Source organism: Colobus angolensis, unplaced genomic scaffold, assembly GCF_000951035.1.
Source record: "Colobus angolensis palliatus isolate OR3802 unplaced genomic scaffold, Cang.pa_1.0 Scaffold300, whole genome shotgun sequence".
NCBI lineage: Eukaryota > Metazoa > Chordata > Mammalia > Primates > Cercopithecidae > Colobus > Colobus angolensis.
This window is the reverse complement of record NW_012116267.1, coordinates 448252-466844: the sequence shown is the minus strand read 5'-3', so window position 1 is coordinate 466844 and position 18593 is coordinate 448252. Positions and strand designations below refer to the sequence as shown.

Here is an 18593-nt window from a genome sequence, read left to right as displayed (position 1 = left end):
AAAAAAAAAAAAAAGAATCTGTTTTCTTTTGTAACAGGACACAATTGGAAAAACTAGGCTTTGACTGGAATGGTGTGCTTTCCTTTGAGGAATCAAACTTAACTTATGAAGCCAATAAAGCCCTTGGAAACTGGCCTCATATTCTGTGTACAAAGTTCCTGTACAGGGTTTCTGATCTGTGGCAAGTAAAGAATGTCACTTTCTAGCAGGCCAGGAACCCCAAGTTATCTTGGGACCTCAAGAAGAGAGAAATTCGCCAACTCATAGGTATTTGATGGTACAAATCCATGACTGGGCATGCCTTTAAAAAGGTCTCACCTCAGATTCCCTCTACAGAACAAAGTTCCATCAAAGCTAATTTAAAAGGCCTGTGTAACAAATAATTATTCTTGCTGCACTGTATGCAAATAATTAAGCCAAGTATAATAAAGCAAACCAGGCCTACCATGATTTGTCTTTTAATAAAAACGGGAAACTGGAGAAAGAAAATTATGTTTCAAAAACTATAGCACACCTGTCATTAAATTCTAGTATTGCCTAATGTTTTTCAATTTTTGTTATTTTCTTCATTTAAATTAAATTCTAATTGTTCTGGCTACAAGATTCCAAAACAAGCTGTGCTTTCTTAAAGCCCTAGAAGCTGAAAACTAGATGTTTCAGCATATGCTGCCTCTAAGCCCCCCAACCATGACAGGAGAAAATCTCTTCACTGCTGGTGCTGACAACTAATAACTAAGGGTTCCTGGAATCCTTCCCACCAAGTCTAGTGAGTCCATGGAACCCAGGGTAATTAAGAGGGTATCTGTTACAGCAATCAACTCCTAAATACATCACAGGCAAGTCAAAGCCTGGAAAGCTAAGGAAGCAACCTGAGAGCCCAAAAAAAAGCTTAAATATTAATGTAAATAAATAGGAAATCTTATGCTGAAAATCATAAAAGATAAGTAACTAGGCTGGGTGTGGTGGCTCATGCCTGTAATCCCAGCACTATGGGAGGCCGAAGCAGGCAGATCACAAGGTCAGGAGTTCGAGACCAGCCTGGCCAATATGGTGAAATCCCGTCTCTACTAAAAATACAAAAATTAGCCAGGTGTGGTGGTGTGCACCTGTAGTCCCAGCTACTTGGGAGGCTGAGGCAGGATAATCACTTAAACTCAGGAGGTGGAGGTTGCAGTGAGCCAAGACTGCACCATTGCATTGCAGTCTGGGTGACAAGAGCAAAGCTCCATCTAAAAAAAAAAAAAAAAAAAAAGATGAAAAAAGGTAAGTAATCAAGAACTACCCACCTTACTGAGTCTCATCCCTACCTCACCAAATAGTTTTTGTCATTCCTATCTCTCCTTTTAAGTCAAGTGTGAAAACTTTTTAATGGAAAGTACTTACTATGCCACCCTTGTGGAAATTGCTTTACTCTACTATTTGCAGTAGGACTATATACTGTAGCACTCTCAGGATGGAATATCGGACAGAAAATCTCAATTACTGTAGCATTTTGATTGATGATTATTAAGGAAAGGGCTAAAAAGGAAGTACCAAAACAACCAACTAAATGCTTGGTTTGGGACAAAATGGTAGCATGGGTCATTCCATTCCTGGGCCCTCTTCTAATAATACGCCTGGGACTAATGTTCTTACCCTGCCTAATTAACCTTTTTCAAAGATTTTTAACTGACAGGATCATGGCTATTTCACAAACAACTACCCAAAAACATCTATAGACGGCATTGCTCCTACAGTCAACCCAAGACCAGAAAACTCTCTGTACCCTCATCAGCAGGAAGTAGCTGGAAAGAAAATGCTGTCCCTCCTCCTTTTTATAACTATAGGGTCTGGATTGACAGAGCAGGAGCATCGTCATCTTGGACAAGCCCCTCATTCTAAAGTTCACCTTAATAAAAAACCACCTAAATCCAAAGGGCATCAGCCGAATGGCTAAGGACAGCATGACCATAAATCACAAGTAACATCTCCGACCAGAAACGGTCCAAACTCCTTCCTGACCAGAGACATGCTAGCCCCTAGATAAAGCCCCCTCCAGGCCGGGAAGATGCTGGCCCCGAGATAACCCACCTCCAAGCCAGAAAGATGTCTGCCTCAAGATAACCTCCCCTCCTCCCCTTATGGCGGGATTCCAACCCCGCCATAAACTTCTCCACACACACAAACATTCCAAGCTGTGATAAGCCCCCTCACCCTAAAACCAATGTATACTCTTAGTCAGTAAGAGAAAGGGCTCCTGACCAAAATAGGCCATCTAAAGTAAACCTGTCTCTAACTGCCAACGTTTTTTTGCTTCTTTCCTCTTTCTCTAACTCTTACACAAAAGAGTTTGTGTAACTACAGCTTTGATTAGACAAGAGACCGATTTCAACAACTTTCTCCCGAAAAGAAGATCGTGGACTATGGAATGGACTAGTTCTGGTTTACAGAGGCTGTGTACTTGCGTGCCTTGATGTCCTGAAAGACTTTTGACAGATAGGACCTAATCGTAATACACTTAAATGTCAAGTCACCATCCCAAACTGAATATACATGAGTCGTATGTTATATGCATGTTTCTTCAATATGCATGTATCAGGTCCACCTTCATGAATATTCATAGCCCCTCATGTAACCTGTTGAATGTGTAAGTTTAGCCAACCTGTGCAGTCTAAAGCTCCTGCCTCAAAGCCTCCCCCTTCAAAGTGCCCGTCTCTGAGTTGCTGCTAGAGTCAGCTCCCCAGCCTCCAGGATGGCTACCTTGCAGGTTGTACCCCTTTAGAAGAAATAAAGTCTCCATCTCCTTTTCTAACTTTATACCTTGTGAGTTGTTTTTGTTTTTCTTTCTAAAAAATAAAAATTAAAAAAAAAATACACACACACAGTTCAAGACTATGGCTAGGATGACCCTAACACCTAGTGTGACTCTAGTCCCTTACTGAGAACGTTTAAGCTGCCAAAAAAAAATGGTATTTGTAATAACCAACTTCTGACAACAGGTCCCTGACTGCCCTTTCTTAAAGCATTTACTGAAAATGGCTTACAGCTGTGAATTCTTCCTCTGACCCTTTGAGATGTATGTCCCACTCAGGAGTGTTTTTTTGGCCGGGTGAGGTGGCTCACGCCTGTAATAATCCCAGCACTTTGGGAGGCCAAGGCGGGCAGATCACCTGAAGTCAGGAGTTCGAGACCAGCCTGGCCAACATGGTGAAACCCTTTCTCTACTAAATATACAAAAAGTTAGCCAGGTGTGGTAGCACATGCTTGTAGTCCCAGCTACTGGAGAGGCTGAGGCAGGAGAATCTCTTGAACCTGGGAGGCAGAGGTTGCAGTGAGCCAAGATTGCACCGTTGCACTCCAGCCTGAGAGAGAAGTGAGAAACTCCGTCTCAAAAAGGAAAAAGAATGTCTTCCTCAGACCTGAAAGCCATTCCTCTGAAATGTAATCATCAGAAATGATAGGGCCCCTGTCTTTCCGTCTTTGTAGTGGGAGAGTAGAATCCCAACTTTGCTAATTGCCAGCTAACAGACACAGCTGGCCTAACCAACATTTCCACTGAGCAATCCTTGGTAATTTGTCATTTCCCTAATTCCTCCCACTTCCTGATCCTTCATTCTCCCTTTAAAAGGCACAGTCGCCTCTGTACAAATGAAAGTTCATTTACACTGGACCCTCTTTCTATTACAGCAGTTCATTATTGACTAACATCTGTTCTTACTACCTTAGTGTCTGGCTTTGTCTTTCACAGAATGCAGAAAATTGCTTGAGTTACATGACTACTAAGCACCTAAGCCACAGATTCCAGGTCTCAAAGTCTATGGTCTACCCCTTTAGAAAGGCTTATTGAATATCCTAAACAAACATAAAATGGAAGAGGAACACAGTCAGTGTCAAGCAGAGCTCCGTGAGGATAAATAATCAAAGGAACAACCCGGAGAACCTCACAATTCGTAATTTAAGAATATTATTTTCCAACATCTTTTCTTTTAATATATACCATGGAACTGTGTTTTAGGGTATTTTGTTTTTGTTTTTGTTTTTAGATTCAGGGGGTACACATGCAGGTTTGTTACATCAGTATATTGCCTGATGCTGAGGTTTGGGCATCTAATGATCCCAAGTAGAAAACATAGTACCCAATAGGTCGTTTTTCAATCCTTACCCACTTCCTCCCCCTTTTGGAATCCCCAGGGTTATTGTTCCGTTCTTCGTGTCCCTGTGTACTCAAAGGTTTAGCTCCCACTTATAAGTGAGAACTTGCATTATTTGGTTTTCTGTGTCTGCGTCAATTCACCTAGCACAATAGCCTCCAGCTACATCCATGTTGCTGCAAAGGAAATGATTCCATTCTTTTTTGTGACTGGGAACTGTGTTCTTTAATTGCTTTAAACTAGTGGGTAGTCTCATTTGGGCAGCACATATACTAAAACTGGAATGATACAGACAAGATTAGCATGGTGCCTGCAGAAGGATGACATGCAAATTCATGAAGCGTTCTATTAAAAAGAAAAAAAGGTGGGTAGTAAAGATATGAATTCATTCCACAGGTTAATTGGTATTATAAAATTCTTGATCTATATAGCAGCCAATATAGTCTCAGACTTTTGATTCTCACAACTAAGGCATGTCTTCCAACTTAGCCAATAGCAGTAATAGCAGAGATCTGGAAACTCCATCTTTAAATTTCTGTTTTATTTCTTAAATTGTTCAGAATCCAGACAAGGTGCTACATACTGGAGGCTCCTCACATACAGCACCAGAATCAAGACCCAGATGTAACAGAGAAAACAATACAAAATCATCCAAGTAGAGCTTAATTCACAGGCTTTAAATTGTGCTTTTCAAAAACAAATTTTCAAAAAGTTTCCCATAGTCAACCCCATCAGATATTTATGATTCTTCCCCTATTTTTATGCTTATAAAATAAAGCATTTTCCCCTATTGAAAAGAAAAATTTTACTTTTGTTTTCTTTTAGTTGTTTTATGGATGCATTTATAAATCACTGTTTCTCTCTCTCTCTTCAGAAATTTAGTGCATATTGTAAGGGATCTTTTTTCTTTCCACTCATTATGCCCTTTCCCCAGTGCCAATTTTGGAATAATTATTTCCCTCACTAGTTGTTAAGGCCACCTTTATCATACAGTAAATTCTTGTTAATACGTATTTTATATATTTTCCAGAGCATTCTGCCCAATGTACCTGTCAATTCTTATGTTGGTACCAGTCCTAAAAAATAAACAAATCAGACTCAAACTCATGATTCATGGCCCTCATAGGATATGCCTTTTGAAACAGCAGGACCCTCACCCTGTCCAAAGTTCCTTGTACACCATGTGCTATTGCTGACTGGCCCTCTTAATAAATTTAATCCATCCCACTCTAACACTGACTCACACCAGCTACAGAAGACAGTAACTAGTGAAGTGGAAAGAACCCAGCCAATGACAGACCCAATACGCACACCCTGGGATAGGAAAGACAATCCAAAACAGAGCTCTGAATTATCCTGAGTGGAAAAAACAAAACAAAAGACTACGAACTGTATGACTCCATCTATGTAACATTTTTGAAACAATAAACTTGTAGAAATGGTGAACAGATTAGTGGGTGCCATGAAATAGAGTTGGTTTGGGGAGTAACAGAGAGGTATGTTTGGTGACAAAAGTGCAACAGGAGGGTTCTTTGTGCTAATGGAAACATACTCATTTAACTGTAGTGTTGGATACACAAGCCAACATTTGATAAAATTATATAGGACTAAATACATATACGAAGTACACATCAAACTGGGGAAATCTGAGTATGATTGGTGGACTGCTCTGTTGTCAATATCTTCACTGTGATGCTGTACTACTGCAATATGTTACTATTGAGTGAAACTGAGTAAAGGGTAAGGAATCTCTGTATTATTTCTTACAACTGCATATGAACCTATAATTAGCTCAACAAAAATTTCAGTTGAAAAAAAGCAAGGGTCTTTCCTTGATTACTAACTTGCTTTAAAGCAACTGATTGGAATCCTACCTTGAAATTGCAATGTAATTGCAATCTATTTAAAGCAGTGCTGTTCAACAGACCTTTCTGCAGGGATGGAAATATCCTAAATCTATACTGCCCAATACAGTGACCACTAACACATGCAAATATTGAGCACTGGAGATGTGGCTAGTGCAACGAAAAAACAATTACAAATATTGCTTAATTTGAATTCATGTTTAAATGGTCACTTGTGAGACAGCACAGAAATTAAACTTGACCTTATTCCCGATTCCCTTGTAAGTAGGAAGGAAGAACACTCATTTTGAAACCATGCAATTGTCCCATAGGACGGATGTTTATGGTCCCTTTTTTTTTTTTTTTTTTTTGAGACAGAGTCTCACTCTGTTGCCCAGACTGGAGTGCAGTGGCGTAATCTCGGCTCACTGCAACCTCTGCCTCTGGGGTTCAAGCAAGCAAGTCTCTTCTTCAGCCTCCCAAGTAGCTGGGATTACAGGCACCTGCCACCACACCCAACTAATTTTTGTATTTTTTTTTTTTTTAGTAGAGATGGGGTTTCACCATGTTGGCCAGGCTGGTCTTGAGCTCCCGACCTTATGATCCACCTGCCTCAACCTCTCAAAGTGCTGGGATTACAGGCGTGAGCCACCGCACCTGGCCTGGTCTCATTTAAAAACAAATTGACTCTCCCAGCCTAAAAACTTGAGAAATTTACATTTGCCTTATCTGAGTTCCTTTCTCAGGAAACTAGCCATCAGACCTCCCAGGTAGCACCTAGGAACTGAAACTTATCGGATCACCACATCTGGACAATCAGATGCCAGACCCCTCACCTGCAACAATTTCCTAACTGATGCCTGTTGATCCACTCCTCCTCCTCATCTCTCCCCAAATCCTGCTGTTTTTGCACACGCAGTTACATTTCTTCCCTGCTATATCTAATTTTAATCAGTTGAGAAGATGGATTTGAGACTGCTCTCCCCCCATAGGCTGTAGCACCCAAATAATGCCTTCTTCCCTGACAATAATGGGGTCTCAGTGACTGGCTTTCTGTGCTGTGAACCACCGGACCTAGACTGAACCCCTGGCATTTCTCTGTTTCCCACCACTGAACTAAATTATAAACTCTCAGGATAGATCCCTGTTTCTTCATTTTAAGATGGGGATTAAAAGGTACATCCTGGAGTGTTATTTTCAGTGTAAAATATGGTTGTGAAACCTCCTACACCTATGCACAGGTAAACTGATGGCCCTGCAAATGCCCAGAGAAGTAACCTTGTAAAGCTTTAGTGAATGTTTCCCACCATTATTGGAAAATCTGGCTAAGTCAGTAGCTTTGTTTTCATATACTTAGCGGGGAAATCAACAAAAACGTGATACCCTGTCATTTCCTTCCAGTTTCTTCTGCAACTCTAGCTCCAAAGACTGCAGTTCCTGCAGTATATATATTTTTTACAACACCAGGAAAAAAAATAAAAACACACATGCAAATGTACTATTTCTTCAAACACAACAAGGAATGATTGAACAGCTGGGGGAATAGGAAGAAACCCCTCAGAGAACCAAGGACAAGCAGTGGCACATGGCCACTACGAATGGTTCTTCACTGCCATGTGGGCAGCCGGCAGCCAGCAGCTAGAGTCTGTCCTCGCTCTTCAGCCAGCAGGTTCTGCAAAGTCAGGCCAGCTGGCTCTCCGCCCGAGGCCTCGCTCTTCAGCCAGCAGGTTCTGCAAAGTCAGGCCAGCTGGCTCTCCGCCCGAGGCCTCGCTCTTCAGCCAGCAGGTTCTGCAAAGTCAGGCCAGCTGGCTCTCCGCCCGAGGCCTCGCTCTTCAGCCAGCAGTTTCTGCAAAGTCAGGCCAGCTGGCTCTCCGCCCGCTCTGCACCCCCGCGAAGTTCTCGTGGGGAGGGGGAGGGGTGGTTCCGCCCCGCCCCGCCCCTCCCCGCTCCGCCTCTAGCGCCTGCGCCTGCGCCTGCGAGATCAGCGGCCGGGCGTGTAACCTACGGGTGCGCGCCCCACGCCCGCCAGATTCGCGCAGTCTCTGGGATACACGCCGCTCATCTCCAGGGTCTGAGCCAGGTCTGTTCTTCACGCAGGTGTCCCGCGCGTCCCGTTCAGCCATGAAGTCCGGCATCCGTGTAGCGCTGGTGACTGGAGGCAACAAGGGCATCGGCTTGGCCATCGTGCGCGACTTGTGCCGGCTGTTCTCGGGGGATGTGGTGCTCACGGCGCGGGACGTGGCGCGGGGCCAGGCAGCCGTGCAGCAGCTGCAGGCGGAGGGCCTGAGCCCGCGTTTCCACCAGCTGGACATCGACGACCTGCAGAGCATCCGCACCCTGCGCGACTTCCTGCTCAAGGAGTACGGGGGCCTGGACGTGCTGGTCAACAACGCGGGCATCGCCTTCAAGGGTACGGGGAGGGGACGTGTCCTCCCCGACGTGGGCTGCTCCTGTCGAAGAAGCGCTGCACTGGGGCTCCTAGTGGCTGCGGGGTCCAGAAGGGCTCCCTAGGGAGGAGAGGGAGGAGCTGGGAGATGCAGGGAGTGCAGAAACCTTAGAGAAAGGGAGTTTTCCAGTCAAAGGGAACTTTGTGTTTCCCTGGCTCGGACTTTTGGGGATCTCTTTCAGATTTTCTGCAGTTTTTCTGAATTGAGCTTTAAGGCCATTGAATGAATTTTGAACTGATTTTAAAATAAACTATAAATTGCAAAAAGAAAAAATGGTTATGCCAAGATCCAGTGTGTGCACCCTTCATCCTCTTTCCCCCAATGGTACCATCTTACAAAAATACTAGAACGTTATCAAACCAAGAGATTGGCACAATACTGTAACCAGACACAGCCTTTAGACAGAAGGCACTAATTTTTTATTTTTAGTATCATTCTATAGAATTTTACCCCGTGGGTACAATGTGTTAACTATGTTCTCTTTTTCTCCTAAAAGTTGCTGATCCCACACCCTTTCATATTCAAGCGGAAGTGACGATGAAAACAAACTTCTTTGGTACCCGAGATGTGTGCACAGAATTACTCCCTCTAATAAAACCCCAAGGTGAGTCTGATGGGAAACAGCGCACCTTCTCTTTGGGGCTTGACTCTGGCCCCTGCTTGTCTGGGATTTCTCCTACAGGCTCCTGCTTCCTCTCCATGCTGCATGTGCACTGACCTCTGTGCTTTGTCTCCTGCCAGCTGATAGGCGCCATTTTGCCTCAGGACTTTGTCCTCACTTCTCCCACTCTCGTGGCCATTCGTCCTCCCCATCCCACTGGTCTTTGCACACCTGGTTGACTCTCTTATCCTTCAGGTCTTAGCTCAAACGTCTCCTGAGAGATGCTCTTTCTTTGCCCCATGCCCCTCCACATGGGAGTCCATCCTGTACCCTTTCTCTGCTCTTTCAGAGAGATGTTATTCAGGCTGGTGGAGCCTTATACTACCACCAGTTCATTAGGCCCTTCTAATACCTGTCACCTGTCTGGAACACTCCTTAAGCTCCCGACCACATAGTTGTCTTGCCGCCTTTCCATCTCTTCCTGATGCCTTTCACTGCAATCTAAGATATTTCCAGAGGATCCCTGTCCTTTTCCCTAAGTTGTCTGGGACACAGAGCCCACCACCTACCCACCAGGATCATGCAGGTCACCATGCCCCACCCCTTAGAATCACTTACTAGGTCCTAGGAGTTGTGCCCACTGAGTTCCTCCTGAATCCATCTCTCCGGCTTTACAGCAGGCCCTCACCCGTCCCTCTGGACAACTGCAAACCCTCACAAGGCACCTCTGGTCTTGAGTCTTTTCCTTTCCCAGCATCCTGCATGCGGTCTGCATGGTCATGTCGCTCCCAAAAATCCTTCAGGAGGAAAGTCCAAGCCCTTAGCATGATACACAGAGATGTCCATAATCTGCCGCTACTTAACTTCGGGCCCATTTTAACTCCCCTTCAATGTGCTCAAGGTGCTGGATATGACTATCACATTTCTTTGGTTGTAAACTGCTGTGATGGTTACCCTAAGTAATGAGACAGGAGATGAACCCACCCATGAAATAAAGCAGCAATAAGCAGCTACTTTTAGAAAAATTTAAATGTGTGGCTTCGAGTTGGGTACTTGCATGTACGGGTTACTCTCAGCTTTTATCCTGTTTCCCTGTCCTGTCATCCTATGAAGTTGTGCTACTTCTAAGGCTCTGGTTCACCAGGACCTCAAAGGGCAGCTCTTCCAAATCTCACCTGACTCTACTCAGCCAAAATTTGAAGGCAGGAATGAAGTTCTTTATGCAACTACCACCACACTTGCTATGCATATTCCTCTTAGAACTCATACCAGTAACTGTCTCTCATACGAAAATTTTCTGCTTCAAAATCCCTGCAAATTTGGCATTCACCTTTCTACAGGATTGTTGCACACCTTTCTACATAATGCTTTGTGGTGTATCTTAGGGAGAGTGGTGAACATATCTAGCACGATGAGTCTCAGAGCCCTTAAAAACTGCAGCCCAGAGCTGCAACAGAAGTTCCGCAGTGAGACCATCACCGAGGAGGAGCTGGTGGGGCTCATGAACAAGTTTGTGGAGGATACCAAGAAGGGAGTGCACCAGAAGGAGGGCTGGCCCAGCAGCGCCTACGGAGTGACGAAGATTGGCGTCACCGTTCTCTCCAGGATCCATGCCAGGAAACTGAGTGAGCAGAGGAAAGGGGACAAGATCCTCCTGAATGCCTGCTGCCCGGGGTGGGTGAGAACCGACATGGCAGGACCCAGTGCCACCAAGAGCCCAGAAGAAGGAGCAGAGACCCCTGTGTACTTGGCCCTTTTGCCCCCGGATGCTGAGGGTCCCCATGGACAATTTGTTACGGAGAAGAGAGTTGAACAGTGGTGAGCTGGGTTCACAGCTCCATCCATGGGCCCCATTTTGTACCCTGTCCTGAGTTAGTCTAAAGGGCACTTACAAAGTCATAAATATCCTTATATAAGAAAAAAAAGATCTCTTATCAATTAGTACTCACTAATACACTACTAATTGAGCAGCCTACACCCTCAGTTGACTACCTAAATCTGTCAGGTCTTTTGTGATTTCCTCTGATGCAGGGAGAGGAAAAATTGTAATTGATGAAAATAATGAATGAAAATCAACAGATGAATAAATGGTTCTTTATAAGTGTCCATTTGTACAGATTGTTTAGATACTAAATAATCTTTGTCTCAAGTACAATCAACCTAAAAGGTCAAGGGAAGGGACAGTACAACTCGGTGAGCAAACTCAGAGAGTAAATAGAGAGCCAGTTAGTCAGTATTTTCAATGTTGTAGGTCAAACAATGCATTGGAACTCCCCATATCCACGTTATGTAACACAAGCTGACAGCATGTAAGCCTGTGAACATAGCTGGCTCTGGCCCTTCCCAGCCTCTAGGAAAACATGGACAGTACCACAAAGGCAAAGGCAGCTGACTTGGTCTCTTTAAAAAGCCAGAGTCGTTGGGGAAAAACAGCTAGTTGCAATGTGTGAAACGTGAGTGTGCACTTGCATGAAATACCGAGCTGATGAGGGACCTATCAGATCTCCATAGGAATGTTATTTATGTAGAGATGAAGTGTCATGAGGTGTACAACATAAATGTGTTTCAGCACAGCATATACAGACTGATGACCAGATAAGGCAAATGTGACAAAATGTGCACATTGTTGAACTTTGGTGAGCGTATGGGTATCTGTTATTCTATTCTTGCAACTTTTCTGTTTGTTGAAAGCTTTCAAAACCTGGGGGTTGGGAGTGGACACTCCTAGCTCTGCCCTCTGAGTTCCTGACCTCAGGCAGAATACTGTATCTTGCTTTGTCTCTGTTTCCTCAACTATCAAATTGGGATGACAGTTATAGGATTATATGTATTGAGATAAAGTGTTGAGAACAAATTAGCCGGGTGTGATGGTGGGCGCTTATAATCCCAGCTACTTGGGAGGCTGAGGCAGGAGAATCGCTTGAACCCAGGGGGCGGAGGTTGCAGTGGGCCGAGATAGCACCACTGCACTCCAGCCTGGGTGACAGAGCGGGACTTCATCTCAAAAAAAAAAAAAAAAAAATAGTGTTGAGAACAGCCCCTGCTGTCATTAGTTCCTGTAAATGGGCCTGACACCGTCCCTGCTGGTAATGAGAAGTGTGTGTTTACTGTCTAACACCCAGTAAGTGCCCACGCCATTCTCTTTCTTCCACAGAATCACACTGTTGTGATCTCACACTTCACCAGTGAGAATTAAGGCTTAGAGAAACAAAAAGCGATCACCCGTGAAAAGAAGGAGAGACCCCTTATTTTGTCTTCTTTTTTTTATTCTCCAAACTGCTTCAGAAGAGTACCTTATTTTATTAATTAATTAATTAATTAATTATTTTTTGAGACAGGGTCTCAATCTCAGCTCAGCGCAACTTCTGCCTCCCAGGTTCAAGTGATTCTCCTGCCTCAGCCTCCTGACTGGCTGGGATTACAGGTGCACGCCACCACCCCTGGCTAACTTTTGTATTTTTAGTAGAGACAGGGTTTCACCATATTGGCCAAGCTGGTCTCAAACTCCTGGCCTCAAGTGATCTGCCTGACTCAGCCTCCCAAAGTATTGAGATTACTGACAAGAGCCACCGCCCCCAGCCTAGTCCCTTATGTTAAAAGTGAGGTTTACTTTAACAAGTTTCACCTTTCAGTAAGGCTGTTCATTTCTTCCTAGTTTTTATAAACAGACACCAGAAAACAACCACATCTACTACAGCAAGACTGGTATTCTCAAGTGCTACTTTAGAAATGTATACCTGTATTGCAAAGATATTTTTCCCTTAATACCTTACAAATAACACCTAGCTTCTTTAAGAGATTTAGAGAAAGCATTGTTCCAAATTCAAGTACCTGCTTACCTCTGGGGGTGAGGGGAGGAGGACCACACGTGGTTCCGTCTTTATTGCTAAGGATTTCTTATGCCAGGTAATAGGTACATGGTGCTAAAATAACATTTTCAGAAAAAAGGTAAAATCATGACTGTCATACAGATATAAAAGTAATATTCAAAAAATGTATTTTACTTACGAGGGAACCAGGGAAATGTTATAACTGGTTCAAAGGAAAAGCTAAAAGCACACAGATTATATGGAATCAACAAATGTTGAGCTGAATTGCAAATGACGGCAACATTGGTGTTTTCACAGGGAGGGGGAGGTCAATTCAATCACCACTAGACAGGACAGCACTTGCACCTCTGTTACCTACAATTTAGAAAGAGTTGCAAGAATGAACAGGGCCACAGCTCGATGCTACGAGTCTTGCCTTGCAAACACCCTTCACTCTTGCGTGAGTCTGGCACAACACCCATCCCCAAGATTAATAACCATGCCAGCCCGCTCTAGCAGCTCTTAACAGATGATGACGCTGGGGAGAAAGGAAACAAGAGGCTGACTGTGCTCTTTTATGTTTCTACCCCAGTCCCAAACGGACAGCAATTCTAGCCAATACTGTCTTTTCCCCTAATAAATTCACTCTCCTATGCTGTAAAATGATTATTCTTTCCGCATATCTCCCAGACTAATCATGCGAGAGGATGTCCTCAAATTGTTCCCTAAAAAAGAAATAGGTGCCCCTGAGAGTCGTTCAACATACCTCTAACCAGACAGCACACCATGCCCCGCTTTCCGTTACAAGAAGAGGCACACCGCTTCCCAGGCAGCGCTCCCACCTGAGTCCTGGTTCGTCCACTATCGCCCTCCCAAACATTTTGTTCTTGTAATTATTCCCTTTCTTTCCTTCACCAAATTCACCTCTCTGAGGTTACCATTGCATAAAAACATGCTTTAATATCTGTCCCAGCTTTTAAAACTAAGGAGTTGAGTCACACAAAGTATTTTCTCTGACCACACTGGAATTAATTTAGAAATCAATAGCAAGATAGCCAGAAAATCCCCAAATAGTTGGAAACCAAAAAAATACACTTTCAAACACCCTTAGTCAAAAAGATATCAAAAGTTAAGAAAAATAAAAATAAAAATTTTTTAAACAGATACTGATAGTTAAATTCAAAATTATTTTGAACTGAATGAAACTGAAAACAACATATCAATGTTTGTGGGATGGCACTAAAGCAGTACTTAGAGGGAAATTTATACTACTTAACACCTACACTAGAAAAGAACTATCTCAGCCGGGCGTGGTAGCTCACGCCTGTAATTCCAGCACTTTGGGAGGCCGAGGCGGGCGGATCACCTGAGGTCGGGAGTTCGAGACCAGCCTGACCAATACAGAGAAACCCCATCTCTACTAAAAATACAAAATTAGCCGGGCATGGTGGCATGCTGAAACCCCGTCTCTACTAAAAATACAAAAATTAGCTGGGTGTGGTGGCACGTGCCTGTAGCCCCAGCTACTAGGGAGGCTGAGGCAGGAGAATCCCTTGAACCCGAGAGGCAGAGGTTGCTGTGAGCCAAGATCATGCCATTGCACTCCAGCCTGGCCAACAAGAGCCAAACTACGTCTCAAAAAAAAAAGACCTATCTCAAACAATGACCTCTAATTTCTAGTAAGAAACTAGAATAAGAGCAAATGAAACCCCAAATGAGCAGATGAAAGGAAATAAAGATCAGAACAAAAATCAATATAATCAGAAGAAAGCAATAAAGGTAAAAAAAAAAAAAAAATCAATGAAGCCAAAAGCCAGTTCCTTGAGGAAAAAAAAAAAAAAGTGCTAAACCTCTAGCCAGACAGATCAGAAAAAGAAAAAAAAAAAAAAATGAAAGACACAGATTACCAATGTCAGGAATGAGAAATAGCATCATTATGATTAATAAAAAGATAATAAGGGGTTGGGCACAGTGACTCACACCTAAAATCCCAGCACTTTGGGAAGCCGAGGTGGGTGGATCACCTGAACTCAGGAGTTCAAGTCTAGCCTGGCCAACAGGGTGAAACCCCGTCTCTACTAAAAATACAAAAACTAGCCAGGCATGGTGGCGGACACCTGTAATCCCAGCTACTCTGGAAGCTGAGGCAGGAGAATCGCTTGAATCCGGAAAGCAGAGGTTGCAGTGAGCCAAGATCATGCCACTGCACTCCAGCCTGGTCAACAGAGTAAGACTCTGTCTAAAAAACAAAACAAACAAAAAAGATAAGAGCGTATTACTAACAACCTCATATCATTGGAAGTAACAACTTACATAAAATGTACACATTTATTAATATTTAGAAAAACATTCAACTCACTGAAGAAGCAATGGAAAACCTGAATAGCTCTATGTCTGTAAAGTGAAATATCAAATACTCTCTGGAAAGAAAGAAATATTGGTTGGGGCATAAAGGAAACCACACCCAGCAGGTGCCCAGCTATTGACTTGACTTTGATAGAGAAAGTGGACTCAGGGTGGCAGGGCACAGGCAGTTCGGCCAGATCTGCTTGAGTAAAGCGGAGTCATGATGAGACAGTAGCTCTCTGCTAATCTCGGAGTCACTAATCAAGCACACTCAGATCAAACGCGTGGGTTACAGTGAAGAAGATGAATGAAGGAGTCCAACTGACCGTCCATACATTGACACACCTTTGGCAATTCCTTTGTTTTATGGGTACACGTCTCATGGGGAGATGCCATGTATTTTACATATTAACTGTGACTTTGGATAAAACAAAAATGTAGATACTTTTAGCAAACAGGGGTTATATAACAATTAGAGAAAACATTCTAATAAATGGCTTACAGCATAGTAGGAGTTTCAAAAACATTCTCTCCCATTTGAGGGCGTACTAGGAACCACACAGAGATTGCCTGCCCATGCCTGGAAGTCTAATTACAGGACATCTTTTTTCTCTGATTCTTAAGTTTCAGTTTCTATTAAGCAAGAAAGGGGATCTAACTGCTAACTAAAGCAGTTAGTGTGTAAATAATTTCGTTGCATCTTAAGATAAAGCAAACATCTGCATTTTGCAGTGGGTGATGGGTGCACAACCAAGAAAATTACTTGGCACATGTTTTCCTCCCTTTGGGATTCTCCCAAAATCGTTTTAATTCAACTGTCACCTGTCTCAGGCCCCCTACTGACCCATCACCATCCAGTTTTGCTTTCAGGGAGGCAGACTTCTTAGCCCTGCAAAGCATTGCTTGGCTCAGCTAGGATCAAAAGAGGAATGTGTCTTGGCATGACACAATACACAGGTCGTGGAGAGGGTAGACCCGGGAGTCAGGGCATTATAAACTTTCTGGAACATTCAGCCCCTCCGGAGTTGCAGCTCTGGAACGCAGAACTTAGTTCTGCTAAACAGCCTCAAACCAGCTATGCTGGCCTGCAACCATGAGGCACCTTCAGGCTGGAACAATTCAGAGAATTGACATCTCTGTACACACAGGTCTCAATACCACTTCTAATGTGTACAAGGTGTTAGTCTCAGATAAACAGTACTGGGCATGTTGGCTGCAAACAAAGTAGCATCTGGTGGAGCACACGGAGGTATAAGGGAAAGAGGAGTTGCTCATGACACGGAGTCAGAATCCATGCCTTCCATTAGCTGGGCTACTTACTCGGATCTCCATAATCCCAACATAGGTGAGAAGGTGTCTATACCCTGTGACGTATAATTTTGGCAGAACAAGGTACATTTCTTAGGATATGGACTATCCCAGGAAGTCCATCCCTCACAAGGATTTGCCATTCAGAACTGCCCAGTCCTGACACTAAAAGACAACAAAGGAGATTTAGGGTCACACTAGCTATTGCAGAAAGTCAGCCCCTAACTTGTAATCACAATTCTATAACTTTACGTCATCTATGCCATAATTCCCATTTTGGGGAACAGTAATAGATTGAAGACGGGCTGCCAGGAAGATATGTCCATGCGTCAGAATCTATGAATATTTTCTTTGGAAGAAAGATTTTTGCAAATGTAATTCAGGATTTCAAGCTGAGCTTATCCTGGATGATCTGGGTAGGCCCTAAATCAATGACAAGTGTCTTTTTACAAAACAGAGAGAGACAAGGCAGGCATATGAAGACAGGTTGATTGGAGGGATGTGGCCAAAGACCCAAGCCAAGGAAAGCCTGCAGCCCACAAAAAGCTGGAAGAGTCAAGAAAAGATTTCCCTCTAGAGACTTTGGAGGGAACGTGCCTATACTCACAGCTTGATTGCCCACTTCTGGCCTCCAGAACCGTGAGAGTAAATCTCTGTTGTAAGTCACCAAGTTTGGGGTTATCTGTTTCATTTTGTTTTGTTTTTTGAGACAAAGTCTTGCTCTGTTGCCCAGGCTGGAGTGCAGTGATGCGATCTCGGCTCACTGAAACCTCTGCCTCCCGGGTCCAAGTTCAGGAGCAGCTGGGACTACGGACACGCACCACCACGCCCGGCTAATTTTTGTATTTTTGTAGAGACAGGGTTTCACCATGTTGGCCAGGCTGGTCTCCAACTCCTGACCTCAAGTGATCCACCTGCCTTGGCCTCTCAGACTGCTGGGATGACAGGCATGAGCCACCACGCCTGCCCGGATGTGTTATGGTGGCCCTAGGAAAGAGAAACCAAAATCCCAACGTAAGCAGATATCCTGTGACTGAAATTAACCCTCCAACAACTTCCCACTCTGGCCTTACCTAACATAAACCTCTCTGCTCATTCATACAGACCGCCTTCCAAGTTTTATCCAGTTCTCTGGAGCCTAGAAGCAAAAACCTATGACAGCCTTTTTCTTGATCCAGCAGCAAAGACCCATCCACCTCGTCTCAGAGCAGCAGTAGCAGTAGCAGCTGTGTGCCTGAAGCCCTCTGTCGCCTTACCCCTGGAGCCTCCTTTAACATAGTGGGCCCTCCAGCTGCACAATTTTTGCTTCTCACTGAAAATAGTCAACCTGGTTCACCTCCCAAGACATTAGAACGAGATCTCAAATGCCTAGAACAACTGACTGCTGTACGTGTCTTCACGTTTTTGTTCCTTACATACTTTTGTTTTTATTTACCTTTATTCCTTATTTACCTTTGTTCCCCCCCCCCTTTCTCTGCTGGTTTAAGATTCTGGATTGCAAATAGCTACTTGTTATCTCCTTGTGGCTCCATGGCTTAAACCTAATTTAACCAACCATTGGAAGTATGTCCACATTTGGTATGTTTTGCTATGTCCCCACCCAAATCTCATGTCCATAATCCTCCCAGTGCTGGAGGTGGGTCCTCGTGGGAGTGATTGGATCATGGGGGCGGGTTCTCATGAATGGGTTAGCACCATCCCCCCAGTGTTGTCTCGTGATAGAGTTCTCATGAGATCTGGCTGTTTAAAAGTGTGCGGCCCCTCCTCCCTTTCTCTCTTCCTTCTACTCTAGCCATGTAAGTTGTACCTGCTTACCCTCTGCCTTCCGCCAGGATTGTAAATGTCCTGAGGCCTCCCCAGCCATGCTTCCTGTATAGCCTGTGGAACTGTGAGCCAATTGAACTTCTTTTCTTTGGAAGTTACCCAGTCTCAGGAATTGCTTTATAGCAGTGAGAGAATGGACTGATACAACATCCCTTTGGGCATTTCCCAGTTTCCATTAGTACCGATCCCTTGTAGTGAATCGGTTGTGTAAATGGCAAATACTATAACAAGCCAGATGGCCAAAAACTGAGTACTCTTTATAAGGTCATGCAAAAAAATGGGAA

General features: G+C 43.9%; 2 protein-coding genes across 4 annotated transcripts in view; one reads left to right on the top strand and one right to left on the bottom strand.

Annotated features, from left to right (window-relative positions):
- SETD4 (SET domain containing 4) overlaps positions 1–17734 on the bottom strand; it is a 45894-nt gene extending 28160 nt beyond the window's left edge. Inside the window, exon 1 of the mRNA XM_011950021.1 lies at positions 17648–17734. The gene's annotated coding sequence lies outside the window, so the exon portion shown is untranslated. The remainder of the gene's footprint in view (positions 1–17647) is intronic.
- Positions 7829–11128, top strand: LOC105517486 (carbonyl reductase [NADPH] 1). 3 transcript variants are annotated; one of them, XM_011950022.1, is made up of 3 exons: positions 7829–8384; positions 8918–9025; positions 10408–11128. In XM_011950022.1, exons 1-3 carry the CDS (start codon positions 8096–8098, stop codon positions 10842–10844), a joined length of 834 nt encoding a protein of 277 aa, XP_011805412.1. In that variant the 5' UTR covers positions 7829–8095; the 3' UTR covers positions 10845–11128. The 3 variants fall into 3 exon arrangements, with proteins under 3 accessions (XP_011805412.1, XP_011805414.1, XP_011805413.1); XM_011950024.1 differs by having other exon boundaries at positions 10136–11128; XM_011950023.1 differs by having other exon boundaries at positions 8918–9029; positions 10412–11128.
- Positions 17735–18593: the final 859 nt, after the last annotated feature.